This window comes from Clupea harengus, chromosome 7 (assembly GCF_900700415.2).
Source record: "Clupea harengus chromosome 7, Ch_v2.0.2, whole genome shotgun sequence".
Classification (NCBI taxonomy): Eukaryota; Metazoa; Chordata; class Actinopteri; order Clupeiformes; family Clupeidae; genus Clupea; species Clupea harengus.
The window spans coordinates 17729791-17754191 of NC_045158.1; the positions used below are offsets into that span (position 1 = coordinate 17729791).

At 44.6% G+C, this 24401-nt stretch overlaps 2 protein-coding genes across 3 annotated transcripts in view; one reads left to right on the top strand and one right to left on the bottom strand.

Moving 5' to 3' along the window:
- Window positions 1-5397, top strand: part of bmp2k (BMP2 inducible kinase) — a 61722-nt gene extending 56325 nt beyond the window's left edge. The window contains exon 16 of the mRNA XM_012835123.3: window positions 3378-5397. Coding sequence (XP_012690577.2) covers window positions 3378-4951 — 1574 coding nt within the window. The 3' untranslated portion in view covers window positions 4952-5397. The remainder of the gene's footprint in view (window positions 1-3377) is intronic.
- Window positions 5398-7222: 1825 nt separating this feature from the next.
- Window positions 7223-24358, bottom strand: paqr3a (progestin and adipoQ receptor family member IIIa). Of its 2 annotated transcripts, none has more exons than XM_012835128.3 (7): window positions 24150-24358; window positions 23304-23524; window positions 22670-22832; window positions 20624-20779; window positions 10194-10391; window positions 9812-9902; window positions 7223-9490 (listed from the first exon to the last, which is right to left on the bottom strand). In XM_012835128.3, the coding sequence occupies exons 2-7, from the start codon at window positions 23486-23488 to the stop codon at window positions 9348-9350; spliced, it is 936 nt and encodes a 311-aa protein (XP_012690582.2). In that variant the 5' UTR covers window positions 23489-23524; window positions 24150-24358; the 3' UTR covers window positions 7223-9347. The 2 variants fall into 2 exon arrangements, with proteins under 2 accessions (XP_012690582.2, XP_012690581.2); XM_012835127.3 differs by having other exon boundaries at window positions 24138-24358.
- Between the last annotated feature and the right edge of the window lie 43 nt (window positions 24359-24401).

Consider the following 24401-nt stretch of genomic DNA (forward strand, 5'->3'; position numbering starts at 1 on the left):
TCCCGCACCAGGAGCTGCTGCACTGAAACCAATGCAGCCACAGGAAGGCATGTTTGAGGCAGCTCTACTGAGAATGCTGCGGAGCTGATCGTTTAGTTGTTTTTTAAATGTTTGTGTGTCACGGACCATTCACCCTAAAAGCAAGAGATGAGATGCTAGCAATGTTAATGGCTGAGTGGTTATAGGGGCGAGTGGTACTTGCTTTAGAAAACTTTTTGTCTAGCATATTCATACAAAGGCAGTATGTCTGAGAATAGCACGATACGATTTTTGAGGAGAAGGCCTTGGGTTCGTAATAACACTCCGCACAGGAGAACTGACCCTGAGTCATCCTGCTGCATATCGTACATGAGAGTGGGCCGCTGGCAGCCTGGACTGATTACAGAACAGACCTGTTGGTGTCGTTGAGCAGACAGATGCCTTCTCCAGCAGTTGGTCCCTCCACACCATGGTGCTTATGGCTAATCCTCTGGGAGGCCATGTGGTGTCCCTTGCATTTCATGACTTGGCCAGTATATTTTCACCCTCTCTGTCTCACAGACACATGCACACACACACACACACAGCTCTTTAAACCCTCTGTCTCACACACACATGCGCACACAACAGCTCTTTAAACCCTCTGTGTCATCACGCCTTGCAAGGGTACCCCTCCCTTCTGACAAAGAAACTAACACACACACACACCGGCCTGTTAACCTTGTGTGTCGTCAGACCTTGTTAGAGGGAATTCCCCTACACCCTTAATCTGACTACATCAACCCCTCCACCACTCAAAAGAACATCGGCCAGATAATGAGTGTGTGTGTGTGTGCTACCAGGTGTTCTCTATCTCCTTGCATGATAAGAGATGTTCTATTGTGCCCTCTGCTGTGGAGATGTCAGGTCTTGATTGGATGTGTCGTGTAGTCATGTAATCCGTGATGGCAGAGCCCAAACAGATGCTGAGCCTTTCCCTTCTGCCATACCTCTCTCCTCCTCCTCCTCCTGCTCCTCCCGGTGCAGATCATTACAGGACAGATTTGGCCCAGATCTTATGGAGATTTGTGACTGGGTGAGCCGCTCTCTGGACTCCCTCTGTCTCTCTCCATGCACCCCGTCCATGCAGACCCCACCAGGATGGCCTTGATGTATCCATACACCAGACATCCATTCCCATCTCAAATTATTATACAAGGTTGCAGGGTTCGCAGCTCTTTCACTCACATTTATATTTAGTCATTTAGCAGACGCCTTTGTCCAAAGCGACGTACAAGGGAGAGAATAGTCAAGCTACGAGCAATAGAACCTGGTGTAACAATAAATACTACTTTACATAAGAAATATAACAAAATGAAATAAAAAAGAAAAAGAAGTGCAGAAATGTAACTGCTAGTTACGCACTAGTCGAAGTGCCAGTTAGGACGGGAAGTGCTCTCTGAAGAGTTGGGTCCACTCACGTACCCATGCCCCATACAGACCCTCCAGGATCGACTTCTCATGTTCATATACTGGCCCAGATTGGATTCATGCTCAGGTTCTATCTAGGCATGCCCCCCCCCACCCCCAAAATAAAATCCCCTTCTGAATTTAGATATGTTTTTTTTTTTCTCTCTACACGTCTTCATTCCAGTCTTGGCTTGTCCCCCTGCTCGAGCTGCCAGTTTGGAACGCAGGGAGGCAAGCAGATTTCGTGTGTGTCTGCACAGCATGGGGTCGCACTGTACTCCTGGAGAGAGAGGGGAACGCGCAGCCACAGGAACATTATAAATAGATCCGCTTCAAAGCTCACTAGTTAATACTATCACTTTTTTTTTGTCGTGTCTTCCAGTTCCATCACTGTGGCATATCGCCCCAAAAGTAATTTGGTTTCTGGAAGGGTAGAGTGTGAAATGTATTTAAAGTGGAGTGGCATGTGCTCTATTCATTTATTTATTTCCTGCGCCACTTATTGCATGCTGTAACCTGTGTGTGTTGTGACAAAAATGCCTAAAATTGAGTTTGTAGCCTCCATCTGTCAGTGACCGAAAGCGTATTTGAAATTTTAAAAGCTGCAAACGTAAACAGTCTGTGGCAACTGGCAAGGCAGAAAACAACTTGGAAAAAAAAGGGATGCACACAAAATCAGTACAGTGTGAACTAACTTACTTTGTATTATTCATTACAGAGACACAAAATGGGTTGAATTGACCATGGATGCCATTTGACCCTCGAAAGAGTTTATGTGACTGTTCTATAATGAAAGTCTCTCAATAAATCTGTTGTTAAATGGTAGTCTTTAAAAAAATAAACACACTCTCTGTCTTGGTTACCATGGTTGTTGCTCAGTGACACTTTCGGTAAATGCACGGCTCTACCCGTGTCCACCAGGTCACCGCCGGATCCGGACCAGATAGGCTCCGGAATCGTCTGCCGCGTGGGCCGATTTGGTGGACTGTGCGAAGGGCAGCTGGGCTTGGAGAGCTGTGTCTCAGCCGGGTTGCGGCATCTGGTCTCGGGCCAGGCACTGTCCCAGCCAGCCAAGAGGGGGGTTGGGGGGGGGGGGGGGGGTTGGCCGAGTAGGTCAGGAGAGGAGAGGAGAGCAGCTTTCCTACCATATGAGTTCTCTAATTCTCTTTCTTTTACGCCTTCTGTTTTAATACTGCACAAACTGTTGGGATTTGTCTCTCGCCCAAGGGAAAGGGAAAGGGAAAGGGGGGGGGAGACATCGCCCCAGAGATGTCATGGAAGGTCACACCCAGGAACACTCCAAAAAGAGAGCATCAGCCAGTAATCCAGCTTTGTGATTTTTTTTTTTTTTTTTTAATACCTCGCCATAGTCATATTACAGAACTTACTCGAGCTAAGAAGCCCTGTTAAACTGGCGGAAACAAAAGCAGCAATCATGTTCCTGCTCTTAAGATGCCCCCCCCCCCCCCACGTCCACCCCAGCACATTGTTATCCCTAAAGCCTGACAGTGTTAAGACACTGCCCATCTGTACAACAGCCTTTCTGGAGCATACTGTAGCTTTGAGGGTAAATCTTTTTTGTTTCTAATTTAATCAAATTTTTTGGACCACATTTGGTTTACAGATTATCTGTTGATGCGTATTTTCATGTAACAAAAAAAAGACCAGCGCCAGGGCCCAGTAGGCCAGTGGTCACTGGTGAAAGACCAGCGCCAGGGCCCAGTATGCCAGTGGTCACTGGTGCAAGCCCTCTGAGCCAGGGCCTAGTATGCTACGGTCTCCCTCTCTAAAAGGAATTGAACTGAGTGACTGGTCGTAGTCAAATTGCCTTTAGAGTAATGCAATTTCCACTCCCATCACTTCATCCATGTGTATCATCATGTACTGTACATTTGACTACTTATTGATCTCTCTCTCTCTCTCTCTCTCTCTTTCTCTCTATCTCTTAGGTCCCAGTGGTGTGTGCAGCCCCGATCAGCCTAGTGTGGAGCCCAGTACACCAGTAGCAGCTGTGACCCCAGTCCTTGCCCCGTTTGAAGATCCTATCATCATCGCCACCGCCACCCAGCCTCCACCTTCCTTGTCGCCCTCCTCGTCTTCCTCAGCCAAGGAACCCCGGGCAGGCAGACGTCAGGCCACGTCGGGCCCCGCACCCCATCGCTGCCCCGACGAGTCCGATAGCGACTTCGAGTCAGACCCACCATCACCCAAGAGCAGCGAGGATGAGGAGGAGGCGGAGGAGGACGAAGGCCTCAACAGCGAGCCGGAGGAGGCCGAGCCCGATGAGGTCGAACCGGAGGTGCTAGGACAGCGGCCTCTCCTAATGGACTCAGATGACGAAGAGGAGGGGGAGGAAGAGGATGACTCTGACGGAGAGCAGAGGAAGGCCAAACCTGGAGCAGCAGGAGGTGGAGGTAGGCTGCCGAGAGACCAAGCCATCACCAAGGTGACAGGCGAGGCAGCATCAGCATCAGCAGTGAGTGGGGGTGCTGTTATCGAAAGAGGGGTGCTGGGAGTGGATGTATTTGGGTTCGTCCCGTTTGTGAGCTCAGCACCTGAGACCACCGCAGATGTGTTCAGCCGAGCCCCCTTTCCCCCGGCAGGGCAGGAGCCCGACGTCTTCAGCCAAGCGCCCTTCTCCCGGAACCTCTCCCGGCCCCCTCCCCAAACCCCTCCCGTCTCCCCTAGTAACAGCCACCCGGGGCAAGTAGGGCAGTCGAGCCAGCCGGTGACGCTGCCAATCGACCCCTTTGGTTTCTCCCCCTTCCAGCCCTCTAGCCAGCCTGCGAGCACCAGTGGCGAGCAGCAGCAGCAGCAGCAGCAGCAGGAGGAGGAGCTGCTGGTGCTGCAGGAGCTTCAGGAGCAGCATGCCGACCAGCAAGGCAGCGCCGGCGAGCTAGACGCTGAGGAGCAGCTGGAGCAGCAACAGAAGCAGCAGCAGCGCAGCCTGCAGAAGCTGTCGTCGCGGCAACGCCGCAGCAAACAGGAGGCAGCGGCCGGTGCCGGCGATGGAGCTCCCGGGGGCAATGGCAGCAAGCGGCACCACGGCACGCCCACCGGCGGCCGCAAGGGCGGCAAGCCCAGCTTCCGCACGCCGGAGCGCACGCGCCGACTGAGGCGGGTCGGCCGCCGCGACTCGCAGAGCAGCAACGAGTTCCTGAGCGCCTCCGACTCCAAGGAGAACATCAGTGTCGCCGCCGCAGGGCCCGGGGATGGGGCCAAGGACAAGGGGCCACCCTCAGAGGACCACGCACTGGCCCCCCCGCTGGACCCCTTTGGGGCCAAGCCCTTCCACCCGCCGGGGCACGGGGGCGACGGGGGCACAGCCAATGGGAGGCAGCGGGCGGGGTCGCTGCACGGGGGGGCCCTGGGGGGTAGCGGAAACATCATGGACGATTTTGGGGCGGTGCCTTTCACCGAGCTGGTCATCTGCAGCGGACCCCCACAGCAGCAGCAGCAGCAGCAGCCACCGCAGGTGGACCTAGACCCCTTTGGGGCTGCACCCTTTATCTCCAAGCAGTGATGTTAAACCCCCACCCCCACTTTGAAACCCTGCAAAGTTCCACTTCTGTACCCCCTCGTCTTCAATGGAAGACATGTATGTGCACTTACACTGATGATTCTCTCTTCAAGAACTCCTGCCCCCAATTACACCGGATCACAAACAAACACACACACACACACACACACACACACACACACATTCCCCCACACACCTGTGCTAAGAGTGTTGTGCAATCGTCTGCGGAGCCTCGACGCTTCCCTTGCCTCCATTGAAACAGGCTCCGGCAGGTGTGATGCAGACCAATGGGAATTATCCTTGCTCCTTTTGAGTTAGAGCAAGAGACGTTTGATGCTTTTGAAACTAAACACTTCTAATGCCTAACTGTCCTGGATTTCAACTCTTAAACCCTGTGATGAAGAGACGACAATGACGATGATAATGATGATGATAATGATGATGATAATGAAGATGATGGATAGGGTTTTTTTTACGGTTCCGCATTCGAGGCCTTTAGCCTCCACTCGTTTGCTGAGAAGCCTTCAATGCTGCATTTGTACGCGATCGGGAAAGCACCACGCAACTAAAGTGAAATGTGAGACTCTGAAAAGGGGAAGCATTCTCTAATCATAGACTAGTAGGATGTGACACTTTTGTCTTCTTTTCCCTTGAACATACCACTTCAGCGCACGCCTGTATTCTCAGACCACTCACACAGCTGTAATAATGGGCTTATTACAACTACAGCTCCTCATGGTCAATGTCCACCCACCGTTTAGCTGCTAGTTAGGTAAGGAGACTCTGTGCAAGACTAGTAGCCAGTAGCTCTAATTACTAAGCCTGAGAAGCTGTGGAACAACTAGGGTGACGTGTGGACCTTAGGGCTATATATTTGCAGTGAAAGCTCCATGTGTAGATGGCGAGTTATGCATGATGTACCAGTTAGGTTTAATTTCGCACCACAAAAGCCTTATATGGGCATGGCTCCGCCCTGCTGCATAGTACCTCGGAAACCAACACACAAAATGGCAGCCGTTGGCCGTTACGGCGACGGAATCATTTCAGTGTACGCCTTTCTCTCCCATTTTGTTTGTTTGTCTACTCACACCAAGATTTTTCTATGCATATTTTTTACATTACTAAGTGCTTTTCAATACATAGAAGCATTTTAGATGTGGTTTGTATTTTTTATTTTCCCTTAACACTTAAATCAAAGGGATCCTTCTTTCCTTGGATGAATGGCTTCCTTTTTTGAGTTGACTTCTTCACATAGAACAAACTGTATTACCGGGAAGCTTTCGAATAGACAAATGAGCCACGTACTAGCCACAATCATGTGATTTCTCCTGTGATGACGCATCTCACAGTAACAGTACTCAAAACCAGACATAGGTAGCTTTATCATGGGGGGGGGGGGGGGGGGGGAGTAACTATCCGTGCTGTTCCTGTGAACCCCTCACACACTCATCTCCAGTCTGATCATGGCTACAGTACAGTAGGTAGACATGGTTTTTGTGAGACAATAAGGGATTTTTTTTTGTGTCCGTACGTGCTTTAAAACCCAATCAGTCACGTTGAGCTGTGATGAGGCTGGGGACCTACCGTCAGCCCGGCTGAATGATTCTCTTCCACAACGCAACACATGCTGTGATGACATCATGCCGTGTGGCGCCGGCCGGTCTTGTCCGAACGCATCTGGACGAGGCCCTTCAGACAGGCACCCGATGCTGGAACGGCTCTGTCGGACCTCAGGGTCTTATCTGGGCCACCGTAACCTCCTGTTTGGGGCCGAGCCGGCCACTGGCACCTACTTATCACCTCACCTCAGTTCTTACTGCCCTGGGACATTTCTCTCCTCAACCAAGGGACTTTTTATTTACTTTTTTTAAAAATTTACCATTTTTCCCTACATCAATCGCCTGACCTAATCACCATGTGTGATATTTATCATGCTGTATTGCTTTCTAACAATGCAATAAAACGTTGGTTTCACTCAGTTTTGCTCATCACGTTCCTAGGGCTTTATCCAATTTTGTTTGGGACATTTAGTATTCATTCACTCAGTATGTGTTGCCTGGTAATTAAATCCACATCCCCAGTGCTGTTAGTTGACTTGCTCTAGTGGAACAGTGTACAAGGGCATGCCTGACATTTAAGAAGTCGGAATCAAACACCAATCCCAATGTGATCTTAAGAACAAAGACTCAGATCTCCCACCTGCTCCTCACAGAACCAGGCTGAGGCAGTGACAAGTCAGTGGTAGCTCATAAATGAGAGAGGCCAAACATGAACCATAGAAGAGTTTGTAATTTATTTAAAATCATTCAAGTTAGTCAGCACTGGAGTGGCGCAAGTCTGCGTAGAAAAAAAAAAAGAATATTCACAGACAGATAGGATGAAATCTTGAGCTCAGCATAAAGCAACTCAGTTCACACTGCGTCTCCCAACAGTATAAACCAACTAGGGACACGGAGGGGCCAGCCCAATAGAGTTTAGAGATCTTCCACACCCTCATCTGCACATACACATCACCAGACTTGGGGGGTGAGCCAAACAGAGGAAGTCAAACTTTCATCACTGAAAATTGCTTGATCTGAGTTTGCACTAGTACAAAGTATAATCCAAGGTCTTGGTAGACGTCATACTACCATAATAAAAAAAAGCATATACTTTTACCACACAGAACATCAAGGTAAGCCTAGTACTGGTATGACTGATCTGGTGAGCGAATCACTCACAGAAAACTTTCAGTGTAAGGCTTAGTCTAAGTTTAAGGTTCTATCTGACACCACCCACCTCTTCTTAAATACAACGGAGAACTTCACTCCCTACACACACACTTTAAATACAAAAGAATACTTTTAAAGTCTCATTACATATCAGAACATACAGGTAACAGATAATACAGATGTAAAATAAATAGCTGAAAGATATTCAAATACAGTAAATTTGTATAACATTTCCAACATTACATAGGAAATGAGGCAGCAAAACGGTCAGGCAATCAGATCTCCGATTGCCTTTAGTTGTGCTACATTACAAGACCCTATATGTGCAAGTGACAGTAGTGTCAGTTTGGGGCCACTTAGAAATGTCCTTGTTTTCCATGAAAACATACGTTAAATGAGTGAATAAGAATTTCCTAAATTTCCATCGGGATTAATAAAGTATCCATCTATCTATCTAGGAAATATAGCCAAATGGATAGGCATGGTCATTGACAGGGTTAGAAATGATGATTTTTATTTGAAATAAATAATTGTCCTTCAAACTTTGCTTTTGTCAAAGAATCTTGCTTTTATGTTTTCACAGAAAACAAGGACAAGTGACCTCAAACTGAACAGTAGAGTATACTACCGTCACTTGCATATTTAGGGTCAATCCAGGCATTGCAAGGAAAGGCAATCTGAGATCTGATAGAAAGGTCATGTGACATTGCCCGAACAGAAGTGTACATGAAATGCCTATGTTTATGTACGCAAAGGACCACAGAAAAGTCAACAGAAACAGTGTTCATATTAACATTTTCTATATCAGAAAAGTTAACTTTTATATCACAAATGAGATTCGACTAGAAAACTAGAAAAATGTACCCCAGCAGAGGATAATTCAACCATTGAAATTCCATATTTGTGCCTTAACAACAAAAGGGAGGGGAAAAAAAACATTTTAGCAGTGTTAGTTATTGTATCATCCATGGACATATCAATGTGATCCACAGTGACCTGCAGTGTTTGGTTTTACCACTATGATTGCATTACATTTGTCACTCAATACTGATTATTGCACCAGGGTTTGTAACAATATCCATCTTATACCATTACTGAAGACATTCCTCTGTATGAAGGGGGACAGCACGGGTGTAGCCTGGACTGCAGAGAAATGACAGTTAAACAAGACAGAAAGGCTACCTGACACTGGGAAATACTCAAAGTAGATTGAAGAGTAGGGTGCGATCTGTGGGCCCAGCTCTGACTAATCTCAAGACTGATCTGAAGTGGACATGTAGTACTATGATGCATGTACAACTGAGATGGATGATATTTGTTTAGCAAAGGATCTTCAGAAGAAGAAAAAAACGAACCAACTGAACCTCAAAGAACTGGATTGAGGGAAGTGCAAGACAGCCGTAGCTTAAAACAGTCTGATTGTTATGAGTGAATAATATCTGAAGCCAAAATCACAGCTACCCTTTCAAATATGAAATTCTGATTCTCTTTGACCTTCTCCATTATGGGACAGTAGGCACTTCTATTCAGGGCTTTATGATTGTATGAAGCACTATTAACCTTCTGGCCCAAAGCAATGAGAGTGAGTTCATGTCCACTTGGGAGCTTTCAGACTTCCATTGCTTCCCGGCCACCAAAGGTGAGGCTTGTGTTGCTGACCTCATCAGTAGGAGACAGGCGTGGCTGGCCTAGGCGTGCAGCGGGTGATCGGGGCAGGGGTGGCTGTGTCTGTAGGTAGTGAGGAAGAGTACGGACTGGTGCCACCAGTAGAACATCAGCACCACCAGCATGTGCCACAGCTGATGGCTGGCACCCAGGTAGTTCAGCTGGCCTGTGGGTGCACACACACACACACACACACAATTACAAACAGATCCCTCTTCTCAACACTCATGTCACTAATATCTGCCGGACTGGTAGACTTCTCCTAAAAGAACAATGGATCCCCTGGTGGGTTTCTGACCCAAAACTGTAGCACATGGTTATAGTTATAGTATAGTGCAGCACACTGTGGTCCATTAGACAGCACGTATTTACATGCTGTTACGCCGTCAGGGACAGATAAAAAGTTGGCTACAATGCAATAGATAAAGCCTATTAACAGCAAGTTATAGGTGTATTCCGCTCCTGAGATAGCTAACATGTGCGTCACCTGGGAAGTAACGCTCTGGAACTTTGGAGATGTAGAAGAGGAAGGCGGCCGCAGCGATCACGTACATCACCAGAATGCGTGGAACAAACGCCTGAGAAAGACAGAACACTGTTAGAATTCGGACGGCACATGGGAACAAGAACAGTTACCTACAGTTACTTCTATTAGCTGGCTCGACTTTGAATGTTTTAACATTATGGCAATCCGGTACCTTCAACATAGAGCATGCTATATATGTTTCTGTACCAGGATAGAGGAAAATGTGTTCTAAATACTTTACACTAGTTACTACCTAAAACAATGAGGACTGCCCACTCAAAATCAAGCATTATCGTGTGTGTGTGTGTTTGTGTGTGTGATTGTCCACAAAGGGGTCCGTTACCTGGACAACATCTGAGTGGATGCCTCCACTGAGCCACACCCAATGCATTGTGGGAATGAGGCCGTAACCGGCGACAGAGCAGAAGATGGAGGAGCGAATCCTCTGCCAATGCTTGCTCAGGTAGAGAGGGTGGATCTGGGCCAGAAACACTGCTAGAGTCATGGCCAACACCGCCACTAGATACACCTGCCGCCAGTACTGTAGAAGAGAACACACACACACACACATAATTGGGGCAGCTTTACAAACACTTTTCAACAATATGATCAAGAGCCATAACATATTCAGAAAAGCACAAATATATATTAAATAATAAATGTGATCTAGATGGTAAATAAAGATAGCAGCTAAATCTATCATTCTTTCACTATCTCTCTCTCTGCCTCTCACTCTTCCTTCCTTCCTTCCTTCCTTCCTCCCTCTCTCTCTCCCTCCCTCTCTCTCACACCCACCCTCCCTCCCTCTCTCTCCTGGGACTTGGCAGATTGAGTCGTCACCCAGCATCCAAAGCTAAACGCTTGGCGTGGGCAGTGAGGCTGGCCCCATCCCGAGGGTGAGGGTGGTAGGGAGCGGAGCGGAGCAGGGAGGCAGGGCACAGATGCCGAGACGGAGGGGAGGGGAGAGAGACAGAGAGAGAAATATGGAGGAGGGGGAGAGAAATGTGAGAAAGACTGCAAGGAAAAGCAGGATGGATGGATGGAGACTGAAATCATGCGGAAGCGAAAAAAAGATTTCCGTGGCGATAAGAGAGCAGACACAGAAAACAGACAGGGAGGGATGGGAGACACATGCAGAGGGACAAATGGAGACAGAGACAGAAAATAATGAAAGAAGGAAGGGACGGAGAGACTGACAACAGGAGGACGACATTATAAAGCAAAAGAAGAGAGAGAGAAGGTTGGAGAAGAAATATGCAAAGCGGAAGGAGGAATACAAGAGGTCACAGAGACCGCCATGAAAAGAAAAGATAAAGAAAGGAGAAATACATGGACATCAGGAACAGAAGGACAGAGGGATGGGAGAGATGGAGGAGAAGATAAGCCACTGTGATCTTGTGGTCTTTTCTATGATACAAGGGCTTCACATCTTGTAGTTATTTCTATGGTACAAGGGCTTCTTCGTTGAATATCTTGTAGTTATTTCTATGGTACAAGGGCTTCATTAAACATCTTGTAGCCATTTCTATGGTCCAGAGATTTCAATATACGTAAAACTTTGGGCTTCGGTGTATAGTCCCATCACACTGCACAAACCATTCATAAGAGAGAGACCCTTCCACCAAACATCCATCAGTCAGACTGAATATGGAGACAGTCCATATTAGCATTGCTGAACATGTGATCAAAACTGTCTCTGCAGTGTCTCAACATCATGGAGGAATTTCATCAAATTGAATAAACATCTTGCACACATTGATGAACGACTCACGAAAGAATGAACCTGACAGCCACGACATGGATCCGTACGCGTGTTAGGCTCACATTCATATACATTCTCAGACTCACATTTACACTCATATCCCATTCTCATACTCATTTAACAAATATACGCTTTGCTGAGATTGTTTGAAATATGTATTAATCATATGAAAAACGTATGCTTTGATGAAATTGCTGGAGCTATGCTTTATAATCATCTGAACCGATATATGCCTTTTACAATGATTGCAGAATGTCTGAATCATGCCTTATAATCATATGATAGTGTGTGTAATTGCTTGAGTGATGTTTAACAAATCTATATCTGCTGCCGATTGCTATGATCAAGAGTGAAAATTGCTTATTGTGTAAGGAAACATTTTCAGTGCAAATGCTTGTGAGGGAACAATGCTGATGTAAGCTGTGAATGTTCAAAGTGAAACTGTAAAATGGGTTAAGCACAGGAAGTGTAACCTTTGGGGCCCCCGAGGAAGACGCAGGCTGTAAGAAGCCGGCCTATAGATGAGTCATACCTCTGTTAAAAAACCCTGACATGGCCAAAGGGCATTGTGTGATGGAATGAAGATTTTGTGACCTTATAAGGAGAGGTCCGTGATGAAAAGACGGAAACAAGAGCAGTTAAAAGCTGAGCTCAAGACGAGTAGAAGGGCTCTTCTCTTTGTTTGCTGAGAGCTTGACGACTTGGGGACCGAGTCTTGTTGTTTTTTTTTCTTTTCTTTAAATTCTTTTTGACCTCTTTGACATTAAATCTTGGGGTACTTTTTAAATACCACAAAACTCGCTTCTGCGTCAGTTAATGAAGTGAGTTAAGCTCCGCGGCCCGCTACACACCTCGCCTGACTACACCGGTCTGATAATCGACCTGTGATTAGGAACGTCCGATACCTAAGAGAGGTGGGGACCTTTGGCACAGAGAAACCGGTCGACTGCGTGGAAAAGGTGAGTTGTCCCTCTCTTTCATTCTAGAAGAGAGTACTTGAAGGTGATCTCAGTAGGCACACTGAGTGATCCTTTATAGTATCTGGGCTGAAACATTAAGGCTTGGAGCCATGATGTGACATGATTTCTCTGAACTAAGTTGTATTCTGATTTGCGTGGCAATAACCGTAGTAATTACTTGTGAGAGTGTATAAGCAACTCGGGCGTCGAAAAGCACACAATTTAATTATCTATAGGTGCCACGATTACGCATTTCTTAACATGGCGCCCAACGTGTAGGCTATGAATGGTCATTAGTAGAGGGGTAATGCTAATGATCGCGAGTAATAAGTAGACCGTACGCACGAACCTAACCGATTTCTGGTCCTAATCAGAGTCTGGCATACCACCAGATAAGGAAATCGATTAAGTACACCTATCCGGTAATAGAAGAACGATCTAAATACGTGGTAAGCCTAGGGCCAGTGTTTAGACCGAAAAGGCACCTTTGGGGAACGGAATTAGCTACTCGCGTTCTATTAAGGTGCGCTTCTTAAATTTGGTCTAGTCCAACCATTTTTGAGGAAGGATCGTACACCCCCCAGACGATGGACGATGTTGTGTCAGAGTGGGAGAAGGGAGAAGATCCGCGTCCTCCCCTTATTGATGAGTCCGGGAGTGTTGTATCTGATGGGATTAGATGTTAACCGACTGATTTAATTCAAAGCCTGGATTCAGGCGAAAATAGAAATAGAACTAAACCAGAAGACCGATGTTTTACAGTGCATAATCGCACTTTACAACAGGGAGATTTATGCACAAAACAGTTTGAAACTAACACAGCCAGTGTATTGAACACGGAGAGCCTGTGCCTAAACCACAAAACAGAAGTGGCAGAGGCGCTGAGAGCCAGATGGCTTTTTAAAATAGTGGAGCACGCAGAGGCAATGAAAAACGTTTTACATTTAATGGAAATGGAGAGTAACAGGAGTTGGGTACTGATAGCAATATTATTATTGTTATTATTATTACTAACATGGATTTGTATTTTTCATTATTAGTGATTGTTGATGAGATATAATTTTTCACTTTTCTGGGGAGGAAAAGACGATAAGAGGAACTTGCAAAGCATGTGCAAATATAAGGGGAATGAAGAAAGACAAAATCATTCAGGGATAGATAAAACCACACAAACCAGATAAAGATATTATAATTGATGTTGGATATGATTATATCATTTTGAAGCACACGGGTGCAGTACATCCCTCCCAGATACAGCGCATCCCGGATAGTTGATAGCTGATACGCATCGATAAAAGACTTCGGCCTGCCGTACTTGCACACTTTAGTGTAAAATTAGCAGAGATTTCTTTGGCAGTGATAGGAACGAGGTAAAACCCGGACCCTTGTTTTGAGTCACTGTTTTCTCTGCCATCGTGTAAAAAGGAGAATCGTGTCACATCCCATGCTTGTGTGTTTGTCTAGGGGACGATAGTTATTAGTGGAACTAATAACCAAGTGTGTCAGTGAGCGCGGAGGATTCGGTTCTGATTGGGGAAGCAGCCACTGGAGTTCCAGAGGGCACACTATCAGGTTGATAGATAGATAAAGGGATACTTTATTAATCCTGAGGGAAATTTAGGTAACCAAGTAGGAGCCTGGCATTTGTTTTGATTGATTGAAGTGGATTGATCAATTGAATTGGGTTAATTAATTTAATATTTTTTTTTTGATTTTAGGTTTGGAGTTTTTTTTTTTTTTTTTTTTTTAAGTTTAATTAAGTTGAATGAATTGGTTCAATAATTCAATTGAATTGAGTTGAATTGTGTTGGGTTTTTGGTTTTATGTTTTATTTTGTTCTTGTTACGTTTTGTAAGCTGTTTGTCTTCACGGGACCAAGTGGAGGGAAATGGAGAAGTTGCAGAAATTTGGTCCGTGAAGGAACAAACAGAGAATGTCTATTAAGCCCCAGGCAGGGGAAATAGACAAACAATTGATGATTTAACATGAAAAGAAATACAGAACATGAAATACATGTAAAAAAGAAATGTGTTTGTTTGTAAGTCTAACTAGAATATGCAATTCCTGAAGGAAATACCAGTGCATTAAGTGCAAAAATAAAAAGTATAAAGGGCGTTGTCGGCATGATTTGAACAAAGTTTCTAAGTAAACGGTTCAAGCTGAATTAAGCGCAGAGGTTTGGTACAAGGAATAATAATAAGTATAAGAAAAAACGAAGGAATAACAATACAGGGCAATGCATGCACTGTAAAAACTACACTAACATGGGCTGGAGTGTGGTGGACTATGTCCGCTTACCACCACCGGTATGACTTTGTCTGAATGACTGAACTACTCTGTAAAGCACCTTCGGGTACTTAGAGGAGCGCTATATAAAATTGATGAGGATTGATTGATTGATTGATATCATGGTTAAGACAATGTTTGATAAAACATTTTCACCTATGATTTTTGCGTGTTGTGGGTGACTGCCCAATACATTGTGTATCCCCTATTTGGAAGGATTCTAATAGGAATACTAGCCAAAGCCATTTGGCGAGTTAAACAAGTAAAAATGTTGAGCACGCAAGAAGGTGATGAAAATGAGGAAGTTAACCCTTGTTGAAGGGGCACAGGAAACTGAAGTGAGAGAGGGCCTCTCATAATACACTTCGAGAGAGTGTGTGTGTGTAAGACCCCAGGGGGCGGTTGGCAAGTCTAACACAGACAGAGGCAAGACAACCAAACCACCTGCGGATGCAATAAATGAAAAGGAACTTGAACAGATTACCATGGCAAATGATTCTACACCACAATCAGGGTTTCTAAATTGGCCTGCTCTGGTAGGCAACTATGTTTATGTTCTGATTATATTCTGTGTTAGCTTTCTAGCAAATGTCTTAGAATACTTTGGAAAAATGTCCTAAGATGGATACGCTTACCGGGGAGATCCGGAATAGCATTGGAAGTGCTGTCAGTGGATGTACCGTTGGTCTCCACTTACCTAGCGTATCTGAGTGGAATTCTTACGAACGGATAGCATGATTTTAATTTGTGGTTACATTTGATTTGAGGTGTTTTATTTTTATTTGATATTTGATTTTGATTTTGAGAGGGTGCAACCTCAATTTATTGGTCAAAAGACAGAATGAACAACTGTAAAGAAATAACTACACTCCTTACTGCTCTGGCAGAAGGAAGAATGTGGAAGAACACTGGAAACATCCAGCCTGATGATCAGCCTAAAACCAACGCTCCTTTTTATGACAAAAAGAGCTACAAGGAGGCTTTGGTTCCAGATGGAACGGATGCAATGGAAACAGAGCATAACTCGCCTGTGGAACAGGTTTTATCAAATCATTCTGACAATACCAAAAATGTGGTTCTATGTGATGATGTGGAGGCTTTGGTCCTCGAGTGTGAGAATAAGGAATGGGAAGTTCCAGATGATTTTGAGGCGTTTAGCAATGCACAATGTGCAAAGCAAATGAGAGAATTTATACCCAATTTTCAAGTCACAATGAAAGAATTGGGAGACATGAAAATAAATCCTAATCCGCTAAAGGCGGAAATGGTCAAGGGAAAAGATGTGACACCATTGAATCCCAAGGTGACCAAGGTAATAGGAACCGGTGTAGGAAAATTACCAAATAACTCATATGTAACGGGTGCCTACTGTCCCCGGAGGTGGACCGGGAGTGGAAACCGGACCCCCCAAATAGTAGATGTGAGTTCTACCACTGGGCTTCCAGTACTTGTGAAAAAACAAAGCAAAGCAAAGAAAAACAAAGCAAAGAAAAATTATGGTTTGATGAAAGGAAAACTGTACGAAGAACCAATTGTTGTAGTTATATCTAATAAAATTAAAGATGATTTTCTGGCCGAAAATAAAGATGCTCTAGTCCTCGAGAGCGGGGTTAATGATTGGTGTGCGGGTGATGAATCGGGAAGTTTTAACAATGAACAAGTTGGTACCGTAACCCGGATGGAAGTGATAACTGAAGAGGTGGAATGGGGGCTTAAGCCTGGTGAGATCGAGAAAACAGTGGAAAAGGGAAGTGATGAAGGATCATCCACCCTTGATGTAACCACTGAACCTCAGCTCCAGTTAGGCCTTGCAATAGCCACATTGAAAAACCCAGCTTCATTTGATGCGTTGGCCGGAAGTGAAACCCGGGCCCCCTGTGGGACAGGCGGGTGCTCTACCACTGAGCCACGAACGCTTATGCAAGAAAAAGAAATGCAAAATGAGACGCAAGAAGGGGAACCACCCCTTCCAGAATTGATGGAACCCCATAGGGGGCAATACAAGTGACCTTACTCAGCCAGAGGCGGGAGAGGTCGAGGGAAAAAAATGGGGCTCCATTTAAACCCGATGCGACCACGAGGCCGCTGAAGGCGATTTAACCAATAGCTCAGTTGAGACGGGCGCACTGGCCGGTGAGAAAAACCAAGAACCTAGCGTTGTAGACGGGAAGTCTACCATTGCGGCAGCACCATCTGTGATTATGCAAACTAGTCGAGGCATACTCGACCCAATAGCCGGGATTTCCCGCAGACAGCAACACAAAAGGAAGCAGCGACTGCCTCAAAGACATGCTGCTGATTCTAATCTCGTCTCGCATGGGAGAAGTATGAAAGAAAGTGTGAAAGCGGTCTCTGAACCCGTGAATGAGACGAGAAAGCAATTTCTCGGAGTGACTGTTCGGAATGGTCAGGAAATCAGATCAAAACTTTGTTTTGAGTTGATGGCTATTCCGATAAATTGGAAGGGAATCCATTACATTAGACTGGGTGGGGAGCACTCGATACCGTGGCTGAATGCACGTTGGAATAAGAGCAAAGTGGAAGCAATGTTGAAAAGTTCCAGCCTGATTTACAGTTTTGACAAGGGTTGGAAAGAATTTACTGATGTAAGACCTGCGATGGTGCGTGTATACAAACACGAGGACTCTGGGTCTTTGTGGGCAGCGATAAGAGCAGATATGGCCCCTCCACAATTAAGCCAAAACAGGGAGTTTGTTGGGAATTACACTGTTGGGTGTCCGTGGGGAAATCCAATTCTGTTTGTGGGGAATTTTTTCTGGTGCGGGGTGGAGATGTGTTAATAAAAATAAACATGTGCCCTATCACTGCTGATGACATTGTACGGGCGGGATGGGATGAGTATTATTGGTCTGACAGAGAATGTGTAACTGCTGTGAAATGGAACTTTATGTTGGAGAGAGAGGCTCTGCGGACAAATCCCTTGTCCGGAGAAGTCCCTGGGGGTTGTGTGGAAAGGACTGGTACCACCGGGGGCTCGTGACTGGCAGGTCCAAGAGGCGGGTGATGAACGACTCACGAAAGAATGAACCCTGACAGCCACGACATGGATCCGTACGCGTGTTAGGCTCACATTCATATACATTCTCAGACTCACATTTACACTCATATCCCATTCTCATACTCATTTAACAAATATACGCTTTGCTGAGATTGTTTGAAATATGTATTAATCATATGAAAAACGTATGCTTTGATGAAATTGCTGGAGCTATGCCTTTATAATCATCTGAACCGATATATGCCTTTTACAATGATTGCAGAATGTTCTGAATCATGCCTTATAATCATATGATAGTGTGGTGTAATTGCTTGAGTGATGTTTAACAAATCTATATCTGCTGCCGATTGCTATGATCAAGAGTGAAAATTGCTTATTGTGTAAGGAAACATTTCAGTGCAAATGCTTGTGAGGGAAAATGCTGATGTAAGCTGTGAATGTTCAAGTGAAACTGTAAGTGGGTTAAGCACAGGAAGTGTAACCTTTGGGGCCCCGAGGAAGACGCAGGCTGTAAGAAGCCGGCCTATAGATGAGTCATACCTCTGTTAAAAAACCCTGATATGGCAAAGTACATTGTGTGATGGAATGAAACCTTATAAGGAGAAGTCCGTGATGAAAAGACGGAAGCAAAGAGCAGTTAAAAGCTGAGCTCAATGCATGTAAGAGAGCTCTTCTCTTTGTTTGCTGAGAGCTTGACGACTTGGGGACCGAGTCTTGTTGTTTTTTTTCTTTTCTTTAAATTCTTGTTGACCTCTTTGACATTAAATCTTGGGGTACTTTTTAAATACCACAAAACTCGCTTCTGCGTCAGTTAATGAAGTGAGTTAAGCTCCGCGGCCCGCTACACACCTCGCCTGACTACACCGGTCTGATTAGCAGCCTGTGATCCGGAACGTCCGATACCTAAGAGAGGTGGGGACCTTTGGCACAGAAAAACCTGTCGACTGCGTGGAAAAGGTGAGTTGTCCCTCTCTTTCATCTAGAAGAGAGTACTTGAAGGTGATCTCAGTAGGCACACTGAGTGATCCTTTATAGTATCTAGGCTGAAACATTAAGGCTTGGAGCCATGATGTGACATGATTTCTCTGAACTAAGTTGTATTCTGATTTGCGTGGCAATAACCGTAGTAATTACTTGTGAGAGTGTATAAGCAACTCGGGCGTCGAAAAGCACACAATTTAATTATCTATAGGTGCCACGATTACGCATTTCTTAACAACATACAAGCAAGAAAAAAGAAAAAAAACACCTGCTCTGCTCCAAGTTGTAGCTAAAGGCTGATACAGATCTGAAAGAACCTGCGCAGCCCACAGCATGCCAACCTGAGAAAAGAGGCTGTTTAAATCACAAGTCTAGTGTCTCCTATTTAAAACTTCCTGTTAGTCACCTCATCAGTAAACTGGTGCACCCCTTTGCGTGTTTTATGACTTCTGCTGAAGAAGAGACATGAAGTACTTGGAGTTCGCAGAGCATAACACCCCTTCATGAAGAATGAAGTCAAACTAAACACAAGTGTGAACGTTTGAAAAAAAAAAAAAAAAAAAATCTTGCTTTTTTTTTTTACACTTACATTTCTCAAACTTTCTCAAACTTTCTCAAACTTTCTCATCCTCAACTTGGGCCTTTTCCACTAGCTATGCCAAATCCCTCTCTCTTGGTTTCTGTTTGGATAGAGAGGCAGGAATTTCACTTAAGTCTCAGGAGCTTCCTTCTCACAAAGAGAGAGAAAACAGTCGACTGGGGCCTAAACTCATCCAACCGCCTATTCACACACTTCATACAAGTTAGCACTGGTGCTCATCAACTCAAACAATAAGGTAGTTATATCACTTGCTTCCTGATCTCCTCCTAAAACTACGGTGTTTCTGGAGTTTAACCATCTAGAGTGTGATGCTAGCAAGCAACAAGGTCATAGGCTTGACTAATCAGGAGCATAGACGCTGATAACACATGTATTGTCCCTCTTCAGTAAGAGGAACAGTAAGGTGACAAGCATCTTCTGAATGATTGAACGTGAACAGTAAACAAGCCAAGGTGTTTTTCCTCCGAATATACTTAATTATTTAGAAAACAAAATCCTTGTGGCGTTCAAAGACTACTCTTACGGGAAGAGACGCTGATGGGTTTGTTGACAGAACTCACACAGTATGGCCGCTTGAGGTTACTATGCCAACAGACGGCAGAGCCACATGCACACCAGAATGCCACATCTCCCTCTGGTATAAATGAATTCAGCCCACAAAAGTGGGTTGCCCTCTAAATGGTGTGTGTCCTTGTGTGTGTGTGTGTATGTTTATTTGACTACTGTTTTCATTACAGACACTGTGTGTGTGTGTGTGACCACCTGTGTACAGTTCGGCATATTTTGTGTATGCGTCTGTAAACATATGTGTGTGTTCATGTGGTGTGCATGTGAGAGGGAGAAATTGAGCATGATAACAGTGTGCGTGTGTGTGTGTGTGTGTGTTGCACAGGTAGCATATGCCCCAAGCAAAGACAGGCAGCCATCTGCTGGGTCAGCCCACTATGGGAGAGTGCCGCTCAGGCCAACCAATAAATCTGGGCCTGCCAATGTTACATCACACACACATACGCAAACACACACGCAAACACACACACAAAAAAAATAAACACACATAATAAATGGGCCAGTCAACGTTACACCACACACACACAGACCACACATACACAAATGCACAAAACCTCTGTGCTTGTCACTAATATCACATGAATGCACTAAAACCTACATTGTTGCAGTAGAAAGCGTAGAAGACCCCAGGCACATAGCATCCCAAGATGCCGATGGATATTCCAGCATAGTCCAGTGCCATCCAGCGGCGACTGGTCTTCTCTGAGCGATGACAACAGAAGACGTGGAACCCCACTGAGCACAGCATACACACCTGAGACCGCACACACAGATCATTACACGCAATAACCAGGCATACGTGTAATTATATACAAACAAAAGTACACACACACACCTAACACACATACAGTGCCCTCCACAATTATTGGCACCCTTAGTGAATGTGACCAAAACAGGCTATGAAAAAATATGTCTTTGCTGTTTATCCTCTTGGTCTTTCACTCAAAATATTTACAAAAATCTTACCTTTTCATTGGAGTAAAATTATTGAAAGAAAAAAAAAAGTTGACATTAAATAAATATTATTCTCCAAAACAGGTGTGCCACAATTATTGGCACCCCTTAATTTAATGTTTTGAGCAGCCTCCCTTTGCCAAGATAACAGCTCTGAGTCTTCTCCTATAATGCGTGATGAGGTTGGTGAACACATGGCACGGGATCTGGCACGGGATCTCTCCAGATCCTTCAGATTCTTAGGTCAACGCTTGTATACTCGGCTTCAGCTCTTCCCACAGATTTTCTATGGGGTTTAGGTCGGGGGACTGTGATGGCCATGGCAAAACCTTTATTCCGCGGTCGGTGAACAATTTTTGTGTTGATTTTGAGGTGTGCTTCGGATCATTGTCCTGCTGGAAGGTCCAACCACAGCCAATTTGAAGCTTCCTAGTGGGGGCTGTTAGGTTTTCATTTAATATCTGCTGGTATTTGATGGAGTCCATGATACCATCTATCCTAAAAAGATGTCGAGGGCCTTTGGAAGAAAAACAGCCCCACAACATCAAAGATCCGCCACCATACTTCACAGTGGGTATGAGGTGCTTTTCTGTATGGCTATCTTTCTATCTACGCCAAACCCACCTTTGATGTTTGTTGCCAAAAAGCTTTATTTTGGTCTCATCTGACCATATAACTCGGTCCCATTGAAAGTCTGACTTACATTTGGCAAACTGTAGGCGCTTTAGTTTGTTGTTTATTGACAGCAGAGGCTTTTTCTGGCAACCCTCCAAAACAACTTGTGGTGATGGAGGTGGCGTCTGATGGTAGTTCTGGAGACTTTCTGACCCCAAGACTCAATTTACCTCTGCAATTCTCCAGCTGTGATCCTTGGAGATTCTTTTGCCAGTCGAACCATCCTCCTCACGGTGCGTGGGGTCAATTTACAGATAGGTTCTCTTCCAGGCTGATTCCTTACATCTCCTGTCGCTTTTAACTTCTTAACTATTGCCCTGATTGTGGAAATGGGTATTTTCAACTGTTAAGATATTTTCTTATATCCTTTTCCGGATTTCTGCAGCTCAACAACTTTTTGTCGCACTTCGACACTGTGTTCTTTTGTCTTTCCCATCTTGAATGAATGACTAAGGGTATTTGGCCTGTGTCACCTCATATTTATACCCGAGTGAAACAGGAAGTCATGGTTGACCACTAAAGAGTTCCTAATCAAACAGGTGAACTTAAAAAAGTCAAACATGACTGGTAATATACTTCAGTTAGATTTTAATTATAAGATTTTCTAGGGGTGCCAATAATTGTGGCACCCATGTTTTGGAGAAAAATATTTTATTTAATGTCAAAAAAAAAACTCTTTCAATAATGTTACTTCAATGAAAAGGTAAGATTTTTGTGAATATTTTGAGTAAAAGACCGAGAGGATAAACAGCAAAGACAAGTTTTTTCATAGCCTGTTTTGGTCACATTCACTAAGGGTGCCAATAATTGCGGAGGGCACTGTACACACAAAGATGATGTACTTATAGTACAATAACAGCACACAGTGACATCACAAGCGGTGTGAACACACACACAAACACATAGATAATCATAAATGGCACCTACACACCATGTAGACATACAAACATCGGACACACACCCTGAACCGTAAAGACACACACACACACACACACACACACACACACACACACACCTGGAAGCAGAAGAGTTCGATTGTGTGGATGACGTAGTCCTCCCTGGTGGCGTTGGCGATGGGCAGCACGGTGGTCATGTCATGCAGCGCCAGGATCAGGAAAAGCAGGAAGCCGAGCAAGTGGCTCCAGATGTTCATTGTCTCATTGGACAGGATGAAGAGGCTGAGGAAGAGGATGATCATGTTACACAGAGGGCTTGCTGTTCCACTCTCATTAGTTCTGCTCTCACTGTAAGGTGGCTGAACCCCAGTAGCTGATGAGTTTAAGACCAGCTAGTGAGGGACTGAGTGCCACCTGTTGAATACTTAAAAAAAAAAAAAAACGTACACATCAAACTCTACATTATTACTTCCAGACAGACAGACATGGAAAAAATGCTCATTCCAGCCAATCATGCAGTAACTGTAAATACTCTCTCATAGGTCAAGAGTAGATGCATATATATTATATATATATATATATATATAAATATAACACACACACACATACATATATATATATATATATATATATATATATATACATATATAGTAACGGGCTTGTACTTGTAACAGGTTTTTTCACTTTGCCACACGCCCTGTCACCACAATGGTTGTGACCCAGTTCATTCAATAGAATGAGATCCTTGCGCACCTTTTAATGCAAAGCCTGGAGGTTAGGTAGGCGCGGTAACCATCAGTGATGTACGGGTTCTCCCTCAGGAAGGCAGGTATTTGCTCGTAGGTGTACAGCCGGATGCCTCTTGGCACCAGGACGGGCCAATACTGGTAGCTCCCCAGCTCAATGTACTGCGCACTCTTGAGCAACTTCTGAGGCATAGTTAGGGAGTCTCACAGACACGATGCAAATCCGTACTGGAAAACACAGACAGACAGACAATAATCAACAGTTAGCTTTAGACAAACTGTATTTGTTTAAAAGGTGAGCAAACCCACCTGTAACTATCTAATGTTACCAGCTAACTAATCGCTAGATAGCCAGCTGTTCTTTATTTTCAGATTGCACCCATGTTTCACATCAAAATAAGTTCACATTAAGTTGTTTTACAATAACTAAGTTGGTAAGGGAATTTGCTTGTCAACGATATAGATCACTTTGGACATCAATAGCTTGCTACCTGTCAGAAGTTTAGTCGCTAACTATACGTTGAGTGCTAACATTACAACTGTCATGAAGTTAGAATGAATAGTAGCTAGCTAGGATATCCAGTTTGTGAGCTGTTCAGCTAGTTAATATTCTAGCTACGTCAATTACAACAGTCCCTACACTAATCAATAGTTAACATTAAATATAATTTGATTCCATCAAGCAGAGGACCAGATCAACTTAGCTTACCATTGGCCTGTTGGCTGGCTATTTAACGTTACCGGTTAGTTAACCTCCTAAATTAGCCAGCTAACAAATAGCTTGCTAAGCTATCGATAGCGAACTAACTATCTTGCAAGTTCATTCTGATCTTCACATTACCTTTAAACTCACAATGTTTATGAAGCACACCATGGAACAGCTCATATTAATTAAATTCAGAATGCTCCCTCAAAGTCGCGATTCATTTTGTAGTCCGTTATCCCACAATTCTTCATAATCCCTTTAAGATAGGCTAGCTAACATTTGAGGTTTAGGGCATGTAAAGCGAAGAAAACAGCCGGCGAGTTTACGTTAGCCAAGCCAGCAGGGCAACCTGGAAATGAATAAGGACCATTAGTAAGCTTATTACATTGCCTGAATAGA

Excerpts from the sequence above, each read along its gene's own strand:
- paqr3a (XM_012835128.3), bottom strand. The coding sequence starts at position 23,488 with ATGCCTCAGAAGTTGCTCAAGAGTGCGCAGTACATTGAGCTGGGGAGC. Across the intron at positions 9,903-10,193 it reads TCCACTCAGATGTTGTCCAG|GCGTTTGTTCCACGCATTCT; the intron begins GTAACGGACCCC and ends TGTCTTTCTCAG. Across the intron at positions 9,491-9,811 it reads TCCAGAGCGTTACTTCCCAG|GCCAGCTGAACTACCTGGGT; the intron begins GTGACGCACATG and ends GTGCACCCACAG.